The 19,342-nt window shown below is 46.4% G+C and overlaps 1 protein-coding gene across 1 annotated transcript; it reads left to right on the top strand.

Moving 5' to 3' along the window:
• The first annotated feature begins 2,817 nt into the window (after window positions 1-2,817).
• On the top strand, window positions 2,818-15,121 carry UNG (uracil DNA glycosylase). Its single transcript, XM_003932276.4, has 7 exons — window positions 2,818-3,042; window positions 3,653-3,859; window positions 4,401-4,496; window positions 6,868-6,965; window positions 7,929-8,017; window positions 9,451-9,629; window positions 13,891-15,121. Exons 1-7 carry the CDS (start codon window positions 2,911-2,913, stop codon window positions 14,029-14,031), a joined length of 942 nt encoding a protein of 313 aa, XP_003932325.2. The 5' UTR covers window positions 2,818-2,910; the 3' UTR covers window positions 14,032-15,121.
• Window positions 15,122-19,342: the final 4,221 nt, after the last annotated feature.

Below are 19,342 nucleotides of genomic sequence, written 5' to 3'. Positions count from 1 at the left end.
TTTTTTTTTTAGACAAGATCTGGCTCTATTGCTCAGGATGGAGTACAGTAGCATGATCTCAGCTCACTGCAACCTCCACTTCCCAGGCTCAAGTGATCCTCTCACCTCAGCCTCCCAAGCAGCTGGATCTACAGACATGCACCACTATACCGAGCTAATTTCTGTGTTTTTTGTAGAGATGGGGTTTTGCCACATTGCCCAGGCTGATCTGCCTCGTCTTCAGCTGGTGAGCTGAAGCAATCTCCCTGCCTTGGCCTCCCAAAGTGCTGGGATTACAGTCATGAGCCACTGTGCCCAGCTGTATACCCACTTGTTTGTTCCTTTCTATTACTGGTATAGTCGGGGTGCCCCATGGGAGTGGGTCCCATATTGGGGTTGTTCACTGGTTTTAGGCTACTATGAGCAAAACCCCTGTAAACATTCACATACAAGCTTTTGTGTGAATATATATTTGCATTTCCCTTGGGTAAATACCTAAGTGTGGGAGTGCTGGGTCACATGCTAAGTGTATGCTTCCCTGCATACAAAACTGTGGAACTGTTTTCTCAAAGTGGCTCTGAGGGCAAATGATTTTCAGCTCTGAGCCTCTCTTCCTTCTTAGACTTCAGCTCCTTGTCCTAGGCACTGGGACACACCAGCAACAAGAAGGAGCAAGTTCCTTTCTTCACTCAGGTTACAACTGGAGATGGAGACAGAAACACATGAGGAAACAATAAATAATATGCTGTCTCTAAAGAAATTGTATAAAGGCCGGGCGCAGTGGCTCACATTTATAATCCCAGCACTTTGGGAGGCTGAGGCGGGTAGATTGCCTGAGCTCAGGAGTTCGAGACCAGCCTGGGCAACATGGTGAAACCTGATCTCTGCTAAAATACAAAATATTAGCTGGCTGTAGCAGTGTGCCTCTGCAGTCCCAGCTACTTGGGAGGATAAGGCAGGAGAATTGCTAGAACCCGGTAGGCAGAGGTTGCAGTGAGCTGAGATTATGCCATTGCACTGCAGCCTGGGTGACAGAGAGAGACTCCATCTCTAAAAAAAAAACAAAGAAAAGAACTTGTATAAAAAGAAAAAATAAGCAAATAAATAAGATGCTTTTGTCTAGTATAGCAGCTATAGAGCAATGGGCTAGAAAGTGGGGCAGGAGAAGACCTTTTCAGGGAAAGATCCTGAGCGGAGACCTGAGGCTTTCCAGGCCAGGGCATGGTGAGAGCGAGGGTGTGCAGGCCACCGGGGGACAAGCTGGGTGTGTCCAGCAAATATGCCTGGAGGTGGATTCAGTAGTGGGGGCTTCCATCAGAGAGGAAGCAGCATTGAGAGCTGGGTAAGAAGCTGGGGTTTATTCTAGGCCTATTTGGAAAGCATAGAAGGGTTTTAACCCACAGATTGTCTTTTTTTTCTTTTTGTTTGTTTTTAGACAGGGTCTTGCTCTGTTGCCCAGGCTGGGGTGCAGTGGTGCAATCTCAGCTCACTGCAGCTTCCACCTCCCGAGTTCAAGTGATTCTCCTGCTTCAGCCTCCGGAGTAGTTGGGATTACAAGTGCATGCCACCACTCCTGACTAATTTTTGTATTTTTAGTAGAGATGGGTTTTCGCCATGTTGGCCAGGCTGGTCTCAAACTCCTGGGCTCAAGGGATACGCTCCTCCCTTCGGCTTCCCAAAGTGCTGGGATTACAGACGTGAGCCATAGCACTGGGCCGGTCCCGGGTATTGTCATGATGTAAAAAATCTCTCTCTAGAAAGGAGAACACTTCGCAGCTGGTCTTCTGTAGCCCGGAGATGCAAGAGCAGCAGTTGAATTTGAGGTTTGTTTTGGAGAAAGAACCAAAGGGAGATATGGATGGTTTGGATGTGAGGGAGGGAAAGAGAATCCTAAGTGTATTAGTAGTGGTGGGGAGGAGGCACAGTGGTGTCATTTGGAGAATAAATCGTTGGGGTTTAACCTCTATGAACCAAAAGTCTCCCACAAGCCTGATACATTAGGCAAAATGTTTGACTGCTCTAAGCCTTAGTTTATCGTCATAAAATAGGCCATGAAAATTCCATTAGATAATGTATATAACAGTTCAACAAATACTATTATATCTTTTGTGTGTTTGTTTTGTTTTTGAGATGGAGTCTCACTCTGTCACCCAGGCTGGAGTGCAGTGGCGCAATCTCGGCTCCCTGCAACCTCCACCTTCCGGGTTCAAAGGATTCTCCAGCCTCAGCCTCCCAAGTAGCTGGGATTACAGGCGCGCGCCACCACGCACGGCTAATTTTCCTATTTTTAGTAGAGACGAAGTCTCACCTTGTTGGTCAGGCTGGTCTGGAACTCCTGACCTCAGGCGATCCACCTGCCTCTGATTACAGTGTTGGGATAACAGGCTTGAGCCATCAAGCCTGGGCAGTACTATTATATTGTTCATTGCACTCCCACAACACCCCTAAGGGGCAGGTACTTTTCTCCCCCAACCCCCCACGCCACGCCAGAGACGGTCTCGCTCCGTCGCCCAGGCTGGAGTGCAATGGCCGGATCAAAGCTCACTACAGCTGCGACCTTCTGGCCTCAAGCTATCCTCCCGCCAGGGCCTCCCAAAGCCCTAGGATTACAAGCATGCGCCACCGCGCCCGGCTTTTTTTTCTTGCAGCTGAGCCTGGAGAGACTTCCCAACGGTCTGAGTAGAGACGAAGGCACAAAGCTAATGAAATAATAGGCTCCGGGGCACCGTTGCACGCCCCACCTCCTCCCAGGGGCGTTGCAAGGCAGCCCCCCGCACATGCGCACTGGGCCTTCCACAGCCCCCCGCCCCCAGCAAAGCCCCCCGCTCGGAGCATGCGCGGGCCGCTTGGCGCCAATTGCTGACCGCCACAGCCAGGACCAGCTTCGCGGGTTCCCCGGCGGCGCGCATTCGCTGCCTCCTCGGCTCCGGGATGATCGGCCAGAAGACGCTCTACTCCTTCTTCTCCCCCAGCCCCGCCAGGAAGCGACGCGCCCCCAGCCCCGAGCCGGCTGACCTGGGGACTGGCGTGGTGGCCGTGGCTGAAGAGAGCGGAGATGCGGCGGTGAGGCGCGGCGTGGGGCCGGGGCTGGGGTGGTGAAGGGGGAGGAAGGTGGTCTGACTGAAGGGCGTGCAGGAGCGCGCCTCTGACTCCGTACCCTGGGTCCCCTTTCCAAACAGCCTCCACGTGTTCAAAACAGCCGCCGCGGTCTCCCCGTGGGCCGCCATGCTGAGGGGTCAGCCAATGGGAACGCGCCTCGGGGCCCAGCGCGCCAATCCGCGCGCCGTAGGCCCGCCTTGCTCGGCGCGCTGTCCAATCAGAGGAGGGGGGCGGGACCCAGAGGGAAGGTTTTTGCCGCGAAAAGGCCACGTGGGGACGCGGGAGGCGGGTCTGGCGGGGGCGGGGCGCATCTGTGCAGGGTCCCCAGTCCCCGCGATACCCCTCGGGACCCCGCGGGGACGCTTCCCAGCCTCTCTCCCCGTTCCAGTTTAGAACCTAACTCCCAGTTCCCGGAGCAGGCCTAGCCCTGGCCTCCTATTGTCCGGTTTTTCTCAGCCCTGCTCCACAAATGGGCATCTTCTGCCTTGGGCTGTGGGGGTTGGGCCGGAAGCTGCGGACGCCTGGGAAGGGGCCGCTACAGTTCTGGAGCAGCCTCTGCGGGGACTCATTGCAGGCCAGCCCCGCCAAGAAGGCCCGGGCCGAGCAGGATGAGCCCGGGACGCCACCCTCCTCGCCGCTGAGTGCGGAGCAGTTGGACCGGATCCAGAGAAACAAGGCCGCGGCCCTCCTCAGACTCGCGGCCCGCAACGTGCCCGTGGGCTTTGGGGAGAGCTGGAAGAAGCACCTCAGCGGGGAGTTCGGGAAACCGTATTTTATCAAGGTGAATATGGAAATACACCTTCCATAAGTGGTAAATGTGGAAGCTGCCGGCCCTTTGTCTTGTTAGTGTAGCCAGCCAAGTACACGTTTCCGTAGGCTCAGGTTGTACCCCCTTCAACGTCCTTACTCACATAGGGGTTTAAGAAAGCCGTGATGTTTTAATCTGCACCTTTATATTGGTTAAAGTTGTTAATGACCGGTGAGATGGTATCGTGGCTTCATTTTAGCCACATAGTCTGCTGTCCAGGAAAGGCTGGCATGGTAAAACCACCAACCATCCTGAATGAAACCTGGCTTGACGTTTAAAGAGAAACGGGGAGGAGTGGTACTGTCAGGACCCAGCCCAGAGAAAGAGGCAGGGAATTGACCTGATTGAACCACTTAGGTGAGGCGCGGGCACTGTTTTAATTTGTTGTTGTTTTTTAAAAAGAATTTGGATATAAAACACGATGTTTCAAATAACATGCCTTAGAAGCTTTCTTATGAATTCTTACGGTTTCCAATGAGAATCTGATTTTAAGTCTAGTTTATCTTTAAATCAGCTAATGGGATTTGTTGCAGAAGAAAGAAAGCATTACACGGTTTATCCACCCCAACACCAAGTCTTCACCTGGACCCAGATGTGTGACATAAGAGATGTAAGTATAAGTTGTTGATTTTTATTGGGGAGAAGGCGTCAAATAGTATTTTTAACTTAGGGACACCGGAGTTAAGCCACAGTCCACCATTCAGTAAATAAAACACTGAAATTGGTGAGGTTTGGCTGACTGTATTTCAGCCTGTATTTACTCTTTTTAATATTTAACACGTGCTATTTATACAGCAAAAAGGAAAAATATGTACATCCTATACTCTTATTTTTCCTATTTTTTTTAAATCTGGAAACCTCTCGCAGTGTTACATATTATGTTGGTGCCAATGAAGTTCAAACTGACACACAAAACAGTTAAATGTTTTGCAGCTATAGTCGAACCCACCTTGACCTGACCACACTGTCTTAAAGTTAGCACTTTCAAAAACTTTACTTTTGGCCTGAACGGTTTTATGGTTCTGTTAACAGATCCCTTTGCTTTAGTTCATCTTACTAACAGTTGCTGCTTGGTGGCTCTCATCAGTCTCATGTTCAGAAGTCTGTGGGGCCGGGCGTGGTGGCTCGTGCCTGTAATCCCAGCACTTCGGGACGCCAAGGTGGGAAGGTCAGTTGAAGTCAGGAGATCAAGACCAGCCTGGCCAACATGGTGAAACCCGGTCTCTCCTAGAATACAAAAATTAGCCAAACATGATTGGGCATGCCTATAATCCCAGCTGTTCTTCAGGTTGAGGTGGGAGAACCATGTGAGCCCTGGAGGTGGAGGTTGCAGTGTGCCCCAGATGACACCACTGCACTCCAGCCTAGGCAACAGAGCCAGACTCTGGTCTCAAAAAAAAAAAAAAAAAACAAAACTGGCTCTTTACTGTTGAACAATGAAAGCAGAGCAATCCTCTTTAAATAGGGCTGTGTCCTACCTTTCAGCCCTACCTCCAGCTCCCACTCCAGAGCTGGTCAGTGCGACAAACCCCTCCCGACACTTCTGTCTCTTAAAAATCAAGTGGATGCCTCTGTGGTGCCTCCTTGAATCCTGTTGCCTGCTACCTCTATGATCTGGTTTTCCTATGATGCATTTAGCACCTGCTGATACTGGACTTTTAGGTTTCTTACCTGTTTTCCTCCCCCATTTTGTAAACTGGGGCAAGAATCTTGTGATTTAATGAATACCTGTGAAATGAAGTAGAAGTGAAATAGTTGAGTAAACCATCTTGATAAGGGAGCCACGCCTAATACTTAGAAAATCTTGGAAGCTTAATTTTAGAACATGAACTTGGACTCTAGCTCTTTGGTTTAGAAACTAAATTGAATTTCATTAAAATCAGTACTAGTTTGCTTCTTGTTTGAATGCCCTATTCTGAATACCAGTGATCAGTATTAACCGAATATTTTGAGAGAAGACTCAAAAACTAGTTTCAAACCTGTGAGGATCAGATGGGCCAGTGGGGCTTCTTGACACACCAGCACTGGGAGAGTGTGGGAGTTTAGGTGGCTCACCCAGGATCCTCCCCCTAGGGCCAGAAGCTCTGGGCCCAAAAGCTGCCCTGCAGGGACGGGTTGTTTCACAAGAGAATAGATTGGCATGGTGTGAGTACCAAGGGGAAGGACAAGTGGTCCCTAAAAGTCTCCTGGGCATGGGAACATCTGGAGCTGGATTCTGAAGGATAGAGCTCGTCAGCTGTAGAGGAAGAGTCTAAGAACACAACGAGCAGAAGCTTGAGAATGAAGACTAGATTTGCACTGGATGGAAAGGATGAGCTGGCCTGTGTTGCAATACTGCCTGTGATAGGGACCTCATTTCATTGTCTCTTGCCACCTATTCCCACAGCCCTTTCCATCTGACCTCGTTCTCTTCTGGCTTTGCCTATTAGAGGATATAGGGGAGCAGACACCCTCATATGCTGCTGGGGAGAAATCTGAATTGCTTTAACTTGTTGAAAAGTAACTAGGGGTCAGGCACAGTGGCTCATGCCTGTAATCCCAGCATTTTGGGAAGCCTAGGAGGGAGAATTGCTTGATCTCAGCAGTTTGAGACTAGCCTCAGCAACAGAAGGGAGGCCCTGTCTCTACAAAAAAGAATTTTTTTAAATTAGGTAGGTGTCGTGGTGCGCTCCTGTGGTCCCAGCTACTCTGGAGGCTCAGGTGAGAGGACCACTTGAGCCCAGGAAGGTGAGGCTGCCATAAGCTATGATCACACCACTGCACTTCAGCCTGGGCGACAAAGCAAAACCCTGTCTCAAAAAATTAAAAAAGCAGCTAGGTACATATCTTTGAAAGTTTAAAATACGCTTATCCTTTGACTAGCAACTCTGCTGTTAGCAATCTGTGGCATAGAAGTCTTTCGTTTGTTTTGTTTATGTTTAAGGCAAGGTCTATGCTGCCTGTATTACAATATTTAATTCCTGACCCTTGGTGGTTCACAGGTGAAGGTTGTCATCCTGGGACAGGATCCATATCATGGACCTAATCAAGCTCATGGGCTCTGCTTCAGTGTTCAAAGGCCTGTTCCGCCTCCGCCCAGGTACGGTTGCCTTACGGATGACTGCAGTCCATTCGTGATTCCTTTCAGATGTGTACTTAGCATATGACAAGTGGGACTATCTCAGGCACTTTTCACCAGCCTCAGAGGAGGATTTCTCAACCTCAGCACCACGACACTGAAGCTGAGTCATTCTTCATTGTGGAGGAGGAGTCTTGTGCTATTGCGGGATCTTGAGCTGCATCCTTGGCCTATACCGCTGGATGCCAGGAGCAACCCCCAACTCATGACAATGGAAAATGTACACATACTGCGAAAAGTCCTTTGGAGTGGGTAAAATCACTCCTGGTTAAGAACCACGGCTTTGGGCTGGGTGCAGTGGCTCACCCCTGTAATCCCAGCACTTTGGGAAGCTGAGGCGCGCGGATCATGAGGTCAGGAGTTGGAGACCAGGCTGGCCGACATGGTGAAACTCCATCTCTACTAAAAATACAAAAATTAGCAGGGTGCGGTGGCAGGCACCCGTAATCCCAGCTACTCGGGAGACTGAGGCACGAGAATCGCTTGAACCTGGGAGGTGGAGGTTGCAGTGAGCCAAGATCGCGCCACTATACTCTAGCCTGGGTGACAGAGCGAGACTCTGTCTCGAAAGAAAGGAAAAATGCTTTGGAGAATTTGGTGTGTAATATATATACGTAAATACACTAAGGACAGAAAACTGTCACTGAGCAGCAGTGGGGGTTAGGGGTGTAACTATTGGGTTGATTTACTTAGGTTTTCCAAAGCGCTCTTCCAAGCATGGACTAGAGTAAAGGTCTTTGGCAGATTGACCTGTTAGAAGGAGGACTGGTGGTGATGATCTCATTTATCAGTGCCACATGTGCCAGTGTGCCTTCCAAGGGCTGGCTATAACTTCTCACCTTTTCACATGTGTCTTAGACGTTACTGAACTTTCAAATTATGCCTAAGATTCTGATTGTTGTTTTTCTCGTGGCTTGCTTTCAGTTTGGAGAACATTTATAAAGAGCTGTCTACAGACATAGAGGGTTTTGTCCATCCTGGCCATGGAGATTTATCTGGGTGGGCCAAGCAAGGTAAGCCAGTTACTGCTAGATCTTTTTTGTCTGTTTGTTTTTGTTTTATCTTCTTTTGAGACTGAGTCTCACTCTCTTGCCTAGGCTAGATATATTGCAGTGGTGTGATCTTGGCTCACTGCAATCTCTGCCTCCCAGTTCAAGCGATTCTTAGGCTTCAGCCTCCTAAGTAGCTGGAACTACAGGCATGAATCACCATGGCTGGCCAATTTTTTTTTTTTTCTTTTTTTTTTTTTTGGGGTATTTTTAGTAGAGACAGGGTTTTATTGTGTTGGCCAGGCTGGTCTCGAACTCCTAACCTCAGGTCATCCACCTGCCTCAGCCTCCCAAAGTGCTGGGATTACAGATGTGAACCACCACTCCTGGCCTGCCAGATGTTTTTTAGACTAATACTGACAGTCTTTTCTGTCTTGCTTGTTTATCTTTTTAAAGGGTTATAATGAAGAACTAGAGAATGCTAATAAATGACTAATTTATAGATGAAAAAAAAAATCTGTTTTATCCTGCAGCCAGTGTTTGCTTGCTTTCTTTTCTTTCTTTACTTCCTTCTTTCTTCTTCTTTTTTTTTTTTTTTCCTGTTTTTGAGACAGGTCTCAGTCTGTCACCCAGGCTGAAGTGCAGTAGTATGATCATGACTCACTGTAGCCTCAACCTCCCAGGCTGAAGTGATCCTCTCACCTCAGCCTCCCAGGTAACTGGGACCACAGGAGCACACCACTGTGCCTGGCTGATTTTTAAATTATTGTGTAGAGATGGCTACTATGTTGCCCAAGCCAATCTTGAACTCCTGGCCTTGAGACCCTCCCAGGTGCCAAGTGCCTGGCCACTTATGTTAATTACAGTTTGCAAGACAAAGATTTGTTCCTTGTTAATATTTTAAATGTATCCATTTCACTTTTGACTACTCTGAAGGTGGCCACAGTCTGTTCATTTTGACATTTGGGTTGTTAATACCTATCTGGGAGATTTTTCTTTTAATTTTTTCATGTTTTTTTCTTACTTCTTTACAGATGCCTTTTTTCTGCTTATGTACCTTTTTTTTTTTTTTTTTTTAAACTGTCTACAACCAGGATGAGGAAAGAATGTTTACTCTGATTTCTTTCTATTTGATTTTTATTTCTATGAAATGTTTTGGCCTACTTTTTGTGTTCTGAGTTATTTAATATCACTTAGGATATTTTTTAGGACAATCCCTCTTGACAAAGGATATAAGGCATGTTCACTGCAGTAAACTTGGAAGAAGCTGAAAGGGCAGTGGTGAGAATAAAACTCTCTAATCCTGTGCAGAGGTCACTGCTGGCCGTATGGCCTATTTCATTCAGCTACACTGGATCCCATCAAGCACGGGTTTCATCATGAATTTAGCCCCTATTGCTGGGTTTGGGGCTGATTTGCCTGAGCCTACATTTAACCTATTTCTCTCCTGCGTGTAGGTGTTCTGCTACTCAACGCTGTCCTCACGGTTCGGGCACATCAGGCCAACTCTCATAAGGAGAGAGGCTGGGAGCAATTCACCGATGCAGTTGTGTCCTGGCTAAATCAGAACACGAATGGCCTTGTATTCTTGCTCTGGGGCTCTTATGCTCAGAAGAAGGGCAGTGCCATTGATAGGGTATGTCTTTTTTTTTTTTTTTTTTTAAACACTTTGAAACAAAATAAAGAGTTCTAGGAATCCCGAATATATTTTCCCTTAGGCCTGTTTATAAGCGTTTCCCATTGAAAACTGAGAAGAATCTAGGCAAATTGTAGGAGTGATGAGTGAGGAAAGCAACTGGCCAGCTTGTGATTGAGTGCAGCTGGTGCTGTAGGCAATAGAGAGGGGTTTCACCATGTTGGCAAGTTTGGTCTTGAACTCCTGACCTCAAGTGATCCACCCACCTCGGCCTCCTACTAAAGTGCTGGAATTACAGGCATGAGCCACCGCACCTGGCCAGGTTGAGCACTTTGCATGCAGTATCTTACTTGACTCAAAGGCTTTGAGGTGGGCATACACTTGTATGAGTGACCTAAGATCTGATGGGTATGAACTGGTAAGATCTGATTATCTAGGTATGTAAGAAGTGTGCGTGGGAGTAATTGCTAATCTCTGTCTCCTAGGGAGGTTTATGGCCAGTGTTGTTGTTACTCAGTATATTGGTAGTCTTTAATCATGCTTTGGTCTGAAAGCAAACAGTTGTTAAAGTAGCTTGATCATTAAAGGCAAGTTGCATATCTCCAGCCCAGTGTCTCTCCTGATCTATAGTGTGCCTTCTTATTATCAACATACCAAATTCAACATTTTCCAGACAAAATTTCTCCTTTCCTCATCCATGCCTCACTAAACTTGCTTCTCTGTACTCCCTAGCAGCGAAAAGCACCACCATCTGCCCGGTTGTCCAAGCAGAAATCTGATGCCATTACTGACACCTGCCTACCTTTCTACCCTCTTCTGTCCTTTTTTCACCCCCTTCCCATATACAATCAGTCGTTCATACCTGTGTTATTTCTTCCCCCTCCAAGTCTGTCCCCGCCTGACCACCTTTGCCTTCATTCAGGCCCTCACCTCATCTTCCCTGGAGGGTTCAGTGGCTGAAGAGCTGATTTCGGCGGCAGGGGTGGCCCCCAGCCTTAACTTTCTCCCTGTTTGCACTCTGATTGCTAGGCTGACCCATTCCCCTTTACTTTTTCACTGTGCCCCACTTCCCTGCTTTTGCATATCCTGCTTGCTCTGCCCACGGTGTGGAGGTCATTTTCTTCTGGGATTCTTCGAAGCTCAGCAAAGCTGACATTTACAGGGGCCTGTTCTGCTTGCGTGTGTGTTCAGTGTTTGACGTCCATGACTTCTAAGAACACTCGGCACTTGTGATCCTCCTTTGATTGGTCACAGTAACTTCATAAGCTGGGTGCTATTGTTATTCCCAGTCTACAGATGAAAACTGAAGCTGAGTTGCAGCAACTTCCCTGTGGTACAGCTACTGACTGGCAGAGATAGGCCTCGACCCCAGGCATTCAGGCTCCAGGCTCTGTGTCCTTCACCACACTGGGCTGCCCGGCTTTAATCACCCTGCATCATCTCTCCGGGACCGACCCCTCGAAGGCAGCAGTGTTTTAAGAAACAGTGATTTGTTAGTTAGGTTTTTTTTTGTTTGTTTTTGTTTTTTTGTTTTTGTTTTTTTGTTTTTTTTGTTACCCAGGCTGGAGTGCAATGGCGCGATCTTGGCTCACCGCAACCTCCTCCTCCTGGGTTCAGGCAATTCTCCTGCCTCAGCCTCCTGAATAGCTGGGATTACAGGCATGCGCCACCACGCCCAGCTAATTTTTTGTATTTTTTTTTAGTAGAAATGGGCTTTCACCATATTGACCAGGATGGTCTCGATCTATTGACCTCGTGATTCACCCGCCTCGGCCTCCCAATGTGCTGGGATTACAGGCTTGAGCCACCACGCCCGGCCTGTTTGTTAGTTTTTATATACAGAAAAGAATTAAGAGGAAAGCAAAAATGATCTATATCCCCCTGTTGAAATAACTATAGTTGACATTTTAAAAAAAACCAAAGTAGTCATATGCCATATAATGATGTTTCAGTCATAAACTGCAACATCATATATGATGGTGGTCCCATGAGATTATAGTATTGTATATTTACTGCATGTTTTCCACATTTAGATACACGAGTACCTACCATTGTGTCACAGTTGCTTACAGGATTCAGTACAGTAACGAGCTGTACAGGTTTGTGGCCCAGGAGCAACAGGCTACACCATATAGCCTAGTGTAATAGATTATCCCGCCTGGGTTTGTGTACAGACACCCTATGGTGTACACATAGCAGTGAAACTGCCTAACAGCACACTTCTCAGAATGTATCCCTGTCATTAGGTCAGGTATGACTATTGCTTTTTTTTCTTTTGAAACAGGGTCTTGCTCACCCAGGCTGGAGCGCACTGGCCCAATCCGAGCTCACTGCAGCCTTGACCTCCTAGGCTCAAGCAGTCCTCCCACCTTAGCCTCCTGAGTAGCTGGGACCACAGGCATGCACCACCATGCTGGCTAATTTTTGTGCTTTTTGTAGAGACAGGGTTTCCCCATGTTGCCCAGGCTGGTCTTGAATTCCTGGACTTAAAATGATCCTCCTGCTTCAGCCTCCCAAAGTGCTGGGATTATAGGCGTGAGCTGCCACATCTGGCTGCTAACTATTCCTTTTGTGGTGAAATTTTTTGTTTTTTGTTTTTTGTTTTTAATTCTTCCTTAGGAGCTGCAAGACTCTTCAACCAGTTCAGAAAGGCACAAATTGGAAAGTAAATGGCTTCCACTGTTTCTTTCCCTGAAAGGAAATACAAAATACAGTGTCTTGAGTTTTTTTCTAAAGTTTTTTTAAAAAAATTATTTGCATTTTGTTTACTTGATAAATTTTGGAGGTCATCTCATTTCAGTATATTTATCTTTCACATGTTTTTCTAGGAGTTATGTGGTGTTACACTGTAAGAACTTTAGAAAAATATATCCAGTTCTGTAACACTGGATTTATACTAGGTTTTAGCTGACATAAGGGAGTGCATCAGTGAGTCCCTTCATCTGTACCTATTTGTGTAGGTACACCTGGTCCCTGCATAATGAAGTTTGACTTTATTATTTTTTTTTTTTTGGATTTACACTGGTGCATAAAACCATACTTGGAGCACTCATACTTTTTTTTTACTTTTTTTTTTTTTTTTTTCTTTAAGAGTTAAGATCTCTTGGCTTGGAGCAGTGGCTCATGTTTGTAATCCCAGAACTTTGAGAAGCCAAGGTGGGCGGATCACTTGAACTCAGGAGTTTGGGAACAGCCTGGGCAACATAGAGAGACCCTGTCTCTAAAAAACAAAAAATTAGCCTGGCGTGGTGGCACACACCTGTGTGATTCCAGCTACTCAGGAGGCTGAGGTGGGAGAATCATTGGAGCCTGGGAGGCGGAGGCTGCAGTGAGCCACGATCATGCCACTACACTCTATCCTGGGTGACAGAGTAAGAACTCATCTCAAAAAAGACCTTCCCCTGTCACCTAGGCTGGAGTGCAGTGGCATGATTATAAATAGCGTTCTGCAGCCTCGAACTCCTGGGCTCAAGTAATCCTCCCACCTTTGTCTCCTGTGTAGCTAGGACTACAGGTGCACGTCATCGTACTGGGCTAACTTTTAAATTTTGTGGTAGAGATGGGGTCTTGCCATGTTGCCCAGGCTGGTTGTGAACTGGCCCCATGCAGTCCTCCCACCTTGGCCTCCCAAAGCACTGGGATTGCAGGTGTGAGCCACCATGACGGGCCCCATTCTATTGTTCACTTTCAGTACAGTGTTCAGTGAGTTACATGAAGTACTCAACACTATATTATAAAATAAGCTTTGTTTTGCCCAACTGCAGGCTGACGTTAAGTGTTCTGAGCATATTTAAGGTAGGGTAGGTTAAGCTGTGATTGTCAGCAGGTTATATGTCGTAAATGCATCTTGGACTTAGGATATGTTCTACTTAGGATGGGTTTTCCATGGTGTTAACCCCGTCCATGGTATTAATAAGTTGAGTAGTTATCTGTGTATGTATGCATCATGATGTCCTTTAGCAAATACAATCTTAGCAATGGAAATTGCTGGCTATACGGTAAGAGCACACGAAAATTGCATAATTGCCCATTTGAAGGCCGAGGCTGGTCCTCTTTCTCAGAGCCTAGCAAAGGTAGGTAGCTGCTCAACAGATGGACTTATGCTCTAATGCAAATACTAAGTGCTCCACTTAGGGAAGTGAGAGAATTTACAGAGGGCAAAGGGGAATTGCATAGGGTCTTAAAGTGCCGCAGCCACAGTCCTTTTAAAAAAAAAAAAAAAGTCCCAAGTCTACCACCTTTTATTCTTGATCTTTTTCAGAAGCGGCACCATGTCCTACAGACGGCTCATCCCTCCCCGTTGTCAGTGTATAGAGGGTTCTTTGGATGTAGACACTTTTCTAAGACTAATGAGCTGCTGCGGAAGTCTGGCAAGAAGCCCATCGACTGGAAGGAGCTGTGATCAGCAGCTGAGGGGTGGCCTGTCTCCACTGGTTTCTTTTGAGAAGCTACTGTTAACGTTTTTGTCAGTTACGAAGTTCCATTGAAAATTTTCCTGTTATTTCTTAGGTACTCTGCATAAGGAGGAAAAGTTTCCAAAAAGCAGCCACGAACAGGCTGCCCAGGAATGGCAGCTGTATTCAGCCACAAACAGCAAAGGCTACCTTTTGACCAAATGTCTTTCTCTGCAACATGGCTTCAGCCTAAAGTACGCCAACTTGTCAGAAGACAGATGAGGTCAAATACTCAGTTGGCTGTCTTTGTCTCCCTTGCCTTTTACGGTGGACGGGAGATGTGCACCTTTTAGGCACAGTCCTAGTTTGGTGCCTGCTGTTCGTAGTTTTGCCTGTTTTAGTGACAGGTGTTGGGGTGTTATTGCTTAGAAAGGTCCTCTTGTCTCAGCCCTGCAGGGCAAGCATGCCAGTCTTTGCCTGTTCCACTGCCCCCTTGATCTTTGAAGGAGTCTTCGGGCCCCTCAAAGCATAGGGATGTTTTGCAAGTTTCCAGAATCTGGCCCAGAAATTAGGGCTCAATTTCCTGATTGTAGTAGAGGAAGATGCTAGGATTGCTGTGAGCCCTCAGTAAGCTGGGCCTTGTCCCTTGAGTGTTGGTGGAATAAGCAGTGGAATTTGAACAAGGAAGAGAAGAAGGAATTTTGTCTTTATGGGGTCGGGATGATTTTCTCCTCAGGTTATCTCGAGTTGGGGTTTTTAGGGCACCACGGACTGTCAAGTGCTGTTTTCTTACCAACTGAAATCACTTTGGGATATTTTTTTCTGCAATACTGAAATGTTTTAGTTTTTTAAGAAGTGCTCACGCAGATACATATATATATATGTGTGTGTGTGTGTGTATATATGTATATATTTTTTTCCTCCCAATCCTTTTTTTAAGAGAGAATATTGGGTCTACACCTCCATCCTTTATCTTGTTAGTGATACTATTTTTGCTGTTAGTCAGGTTAGAGTTGGTCCTACGCGGGGTTTGGTAATAAAAGATTGTTAAAAATTTTTCTGCGAGTGTCCTTTCTGTGTCCGGGCCGCAGATCTGTGGACGTCCTTGGGCTGCCCTTGCCCTTGGCGCTTGCCGGGGTCCCCATAGCAACCATTGTCTGCGGGAGGGGCCGCCCATCCGTCTGTCCGCTGCCTGCCTTGAGCTCTGGGCCCCACCCCCAGCCTGGAGCTGCGCCGCCACTCCGAGCACCGTGGAGGGCTGAGAGACTGGCTGCTGTGTCAGCCGAGACCCCAAAGGGGTCTTAGCAGAGTATTTCTTCGGAGAACATGGCGTGCTGGTCATGGCTGCATTCTGCCAAGCCCTGTGACCGTCGAGGGGAGCCTCCTTCATCCCCCCTCAGCCCGTATTTCTAGACCCCGAGACATCTGGAACTCGGGGGTGAGGCCAGGGCTTCGGGAAGACTCCCTAATGGCGCACTGGCTCCCAGCCCAGGCTCAGGTAGTGGGGGACCGTCAGGATGCTCTGTGGGATCCCCCAGAGTCCGAAGAAGGAAGCCCCAAGTGTGCTCTTTTTTTTGAGAGGGAGTCTGGCTCTGTCGCCCAAGCTGGAGTGCAGTGGTGCGATCTCCGCTCACTCCAACCTCTGCCTGCAGGGTTCAAGTGATCCTCTCACCTCAGCCTCCCAAGTAGCTGGGATTACAAGCGTGCGCCACCAAGCCCGGCTAATTTTTCTGTTTTTAGTAGAGACGCTTTTAACTAAATGGGCAAGAAAGAATGCATTCAGCCAGAATCTCAAGACTAGCAACTGCATTTCATAAAAGGTTAGGGAGAGGAGACCCGAGGTTTGCTTGAAAATACAGCTTCCTTTCCTTATCTATGTTGGAAAGGGTTTATCATTCTGCATTTTGTGGTCAGCAAACAGGCTTTCAGGAGGAGGAGGCATGGTCGTTTTGCCCTCTGGTAACTTTGGGATCTTCCTCTAAACAACAGTGGCTCCCTTTAGCCAAAGGAGAAGTGAAGGGATAATTGTTCTACACCATTTAGATTTTCACGCTTCTCTCCCTGTGCAGCACTGGGAGCAGTGAGCTCCAAGTTTCCAGGAATAATTCAAAACACAATTATTTGCGTTTTAAATGTCTATATAATTCAATATGTACATATATATGAATATATGTATATATATATTGAATATGTATAGTATATATACACGTATGTTGTATATACATAGTGTCACCACATGACTAAAGTTCAATATATATACTATGTATACATATTCAATATGTATATGTATAAATATTGAACTTTAGTCATGTGGTGACACTTAGAACACAGGGCAGCTTCATAAGTGGTCTGTGACCCTCGGAAAATGTAATCACTGATTCTTTAGAAATGAGGCAACTCGTTTTGATGAACTCTTAGCTATGTGATAGTTGCTTTTTTCTCGTGTCAAGTCTCCTATATTCCTGCACTCGGTATGCAAAGATGCATAAAAGGCCGTTTTAGCCTTTTAGGTCAGGGGTTGGCAAACTTTCTGCGAAGGGTCAGGTGATAAATATTTGGGGGTTTACGGTCATCTGTTCTCCGTGGGAACTGCTCAACAACTCATTGCACAGAAAACAGCCATGGGCGAAATGTACAGGAACAGGTGAGGTTATGTTCCAATAAGACTTTGTTAATTTATGGCCACTGAGATTTGCATTTAATATAATTTTCATGTGTCATGAATTTTTCTTCTCCTAAGCATTTAGCAAATGTAAAAACCACTCCTAGCTTGGGAGCTATAGGAAAACAGGCATCTCCAGCCATGGTCTGCAGACCCGTGTGCACCCACCGTCCGTGTAATGGGAACAAAAAGGCAGCAACAGCTAGGTCAGCCCAGGAAGAAGAAATTTCCCAGTGGAGGGAATGTCTGAGTGGATATTGAAGTTTCCAGCCACGAAGAGGAACGTGAGCATTCAACACTGAGGAGCTGGCCTCTGCAAAGTCAGTACCCGCGTGCTGGGTGTGGAGCTGGAAGGTTCCACATGGCAAGGTTTGCGAGGCTTCTGAGAACCTGGCGGAATGATTCCTGTTTCCTCCCTTCCCAGGTGAGTTAGAGCTCTGAAAGCTTTTGGAATTGGTAACACAAGGAAGTCAGTTATTAATGTTGAACTGGAAACCTCTGGTTTAAGACAATAATTAATTGTGTGAAAGTCACTGGCTGCTTTTGATTTGCATCCAAGCAGGGCAAGGTCAAGGACTGTAAATTGTTTGCATTTAAAAAAAATAGACTTTAGCATGTTGCTAGTATGTTTGCATTATTAGATAATACGTCTCTCTGTTAAAATTCACTTTCTGCTTCAGTTTGTTCTTCATATAAGTCTCAGCAAAGGTTTGATGGAGAAGTGAACTTTTTGTTGTATGCATGCGGTGTTGGCTTTTCAACCTTGCCAAACCTTCAAGATATACAAGGAAAAACAGGTTGGGGGGAGGTGCTCTGGGTTACTTTGAAGGGACCTCACATGTTGACTGGTGTTGACTCAAGCTGAGAAAAGCTAGAACATTCCCCTGCTGGAGATGGCCTCCTTGTCTAGAGTCCTTCTGACACTGTAATTTGGGTCCAACAACATAAAGTTTATGTTTAACATTGTAGTTTAACTCAATGGGAACCAATTTTTATTTTTATTTTTTTGAGATAAGAGTCTCACTCTGTGGCTCAGGATGGAGTGCAGTGGCTTAATCATAGCTCAACTTAATGCAACCTCAACTTCCTGGGCTCAGGCGATCCTCCTGCCTCAGCCTCCTGAGCACCTGGGACCACAGGTGTGCACCACTGTACCCGGCTAAGTTTTTAATAGAAGTGGGGTCTTGCTATGTTGCCCAGTCCAGGGAACCAGTTTTTAAATTTTTGAAATATACTTGGAAATATAAATATTGGTGAGTGGAGCAGACCAGGAGATCGATAATCTTTGTTCTCGCCTTCTTAGTTGTGTATATAGTATGTTCTTTTGTCTCTCTCAATGATGTTTGTGATAAAGGTGTGGGAGAGGAAGGTAGGGAGGCTTCCAACAAGAGGCTAGTGCTCCTCCAGCCTAGAGAAACGAAAACGTACAAAAGTCAGACCCCATCGCTGAAAATTCTGATTTAATTGGTGGGGGAAGGCATCTGGATTCTCATAAAGGGTCTGATTTGCAGCAGGACTGGTGATTTTTTCCAGGTGCCTTGTTTTGTTAGCCCATGTGGTCACTTAATAATTTTGGGGGGCCAGGTGCAGGGCTCACACCTGTAATCCCAGTGCTTTAGGAGGATGAGGCAGGAAGATTGCTTTAGGCCAGGAGTTCAAGACCATCCTGGGCAACATAATGAGACCTTGTGTCTAAAAAAAAAGTTTTTTAATTAACCAGGGTTGGTGTGTGCCTGTAGTTCTAGCTACTTGGGAAACTGAGGCAGGAGGATCATATGATCCCAGGAGTTCAAGGCTGCAGTGAGCTATGATCATGCCACTGCACTCCATCCAGCCTGGGCAACAGAGCAAGATCTTATCTCTAAAACAAATCAAAACAAAAAAATGTAACTTGATGCCTGTGACTTTCTGAAACTAAGAGCTGTTTGAAGAAATACATTTCTATTACTGTTCCTGTGTTTGACGGAAAGAGTTTATGAATAACATTGTTTTCAAGCCTTCCAATTATATTCTAGAAAATACTTGTGTCTTAAAGAGATAGAGTCTAGGAGAACTGAACCACTGCTGAGTTCTTCCTCTGTACATGTGGGTATGTCTAGGCTTTTTGAAAGTAATTAATTTCATTAGATATTAAGTGCTTGTCATGAGCAAGCCCCTGTGCCAGAAGCTCAATACCAGTCATTTCATTTTCTCAACCACATGGTGAAGTAATTAATCAGGACACTGAAGCTCAGCCATTTGCTCTAAGTCACGGCTCATGGAGGGAGGATTTGAACCCACATCAGCATGATTTCAAAGCCCAATGGTCTTGCCACCGTCAATACTCTGCCTAGATCACAATTATTTGGAATCATTGTGAAATAATTTTTTTTTTCATGTCATGAAAGCCTAAGAATTTTTTTTCAATGGAATTTTATAAAAATGTCCTTGAATCACAGATGGCTCTCCCTGGAAACATAGGTTTGTTTGAGAGTCACCTCTTTTGTTGCCTTTTTTTTTTTTTCCTGGAGATAGAGTTTCACTCTGCTGCCCAGGCTGGAGTGCAATGGCGGGGTCTCAGCTCACTGTAGCCTCCCCATCCTGGGTTCAAGCAATTATCCTGCCTCAGCCTCCAGAGTAGCTGGGATTACAGGAATGTGCTACCACATCTGGCTTAT

The sequence above is a fragment of the Saimiri boliviensis genome, chromosome 7 (genome assembly GCF_048565385.1).
Source record: "Saimiri boliviensis isolate mSaiBol1 chromosome 7, mSaiBol1.pri, whole genome shotgun sequence".
NCBI lineage: Eukaryota > Metazoa > Chordata > Mammalia > Primates > Cebidae > Saimiri > Saimiri boliviensis.
This window is presented reverse-complemented; position numbering and strand designations above follow the sequence as displayed.

Excerpts from the sequence above, each read along its gene's own strand:
- UNG (XM_003932276.4), top strand. The coding sequence starts at position 2,911 with ATGATCGGCCAGAAGACGCTCTACTCCTTCTTCTCCCCCAGCCCCGCC. Across the intron at positions 4,497-6,867 it reads AGATGTGTGACATAAGAGAT|GTGAAGGTTGTCATCCTGGG; the intron begins GTAAGTATAAGT and ends GGTGGTTCACAG. Across the intron at positions 6,966-7,928 it reads CCTGTTCCGCCTCCGCCCAG|TTTGGAGAACATTTATAAAG; the intron begins GTACGGTTGCCT and ends GCTTGCTTTCAG.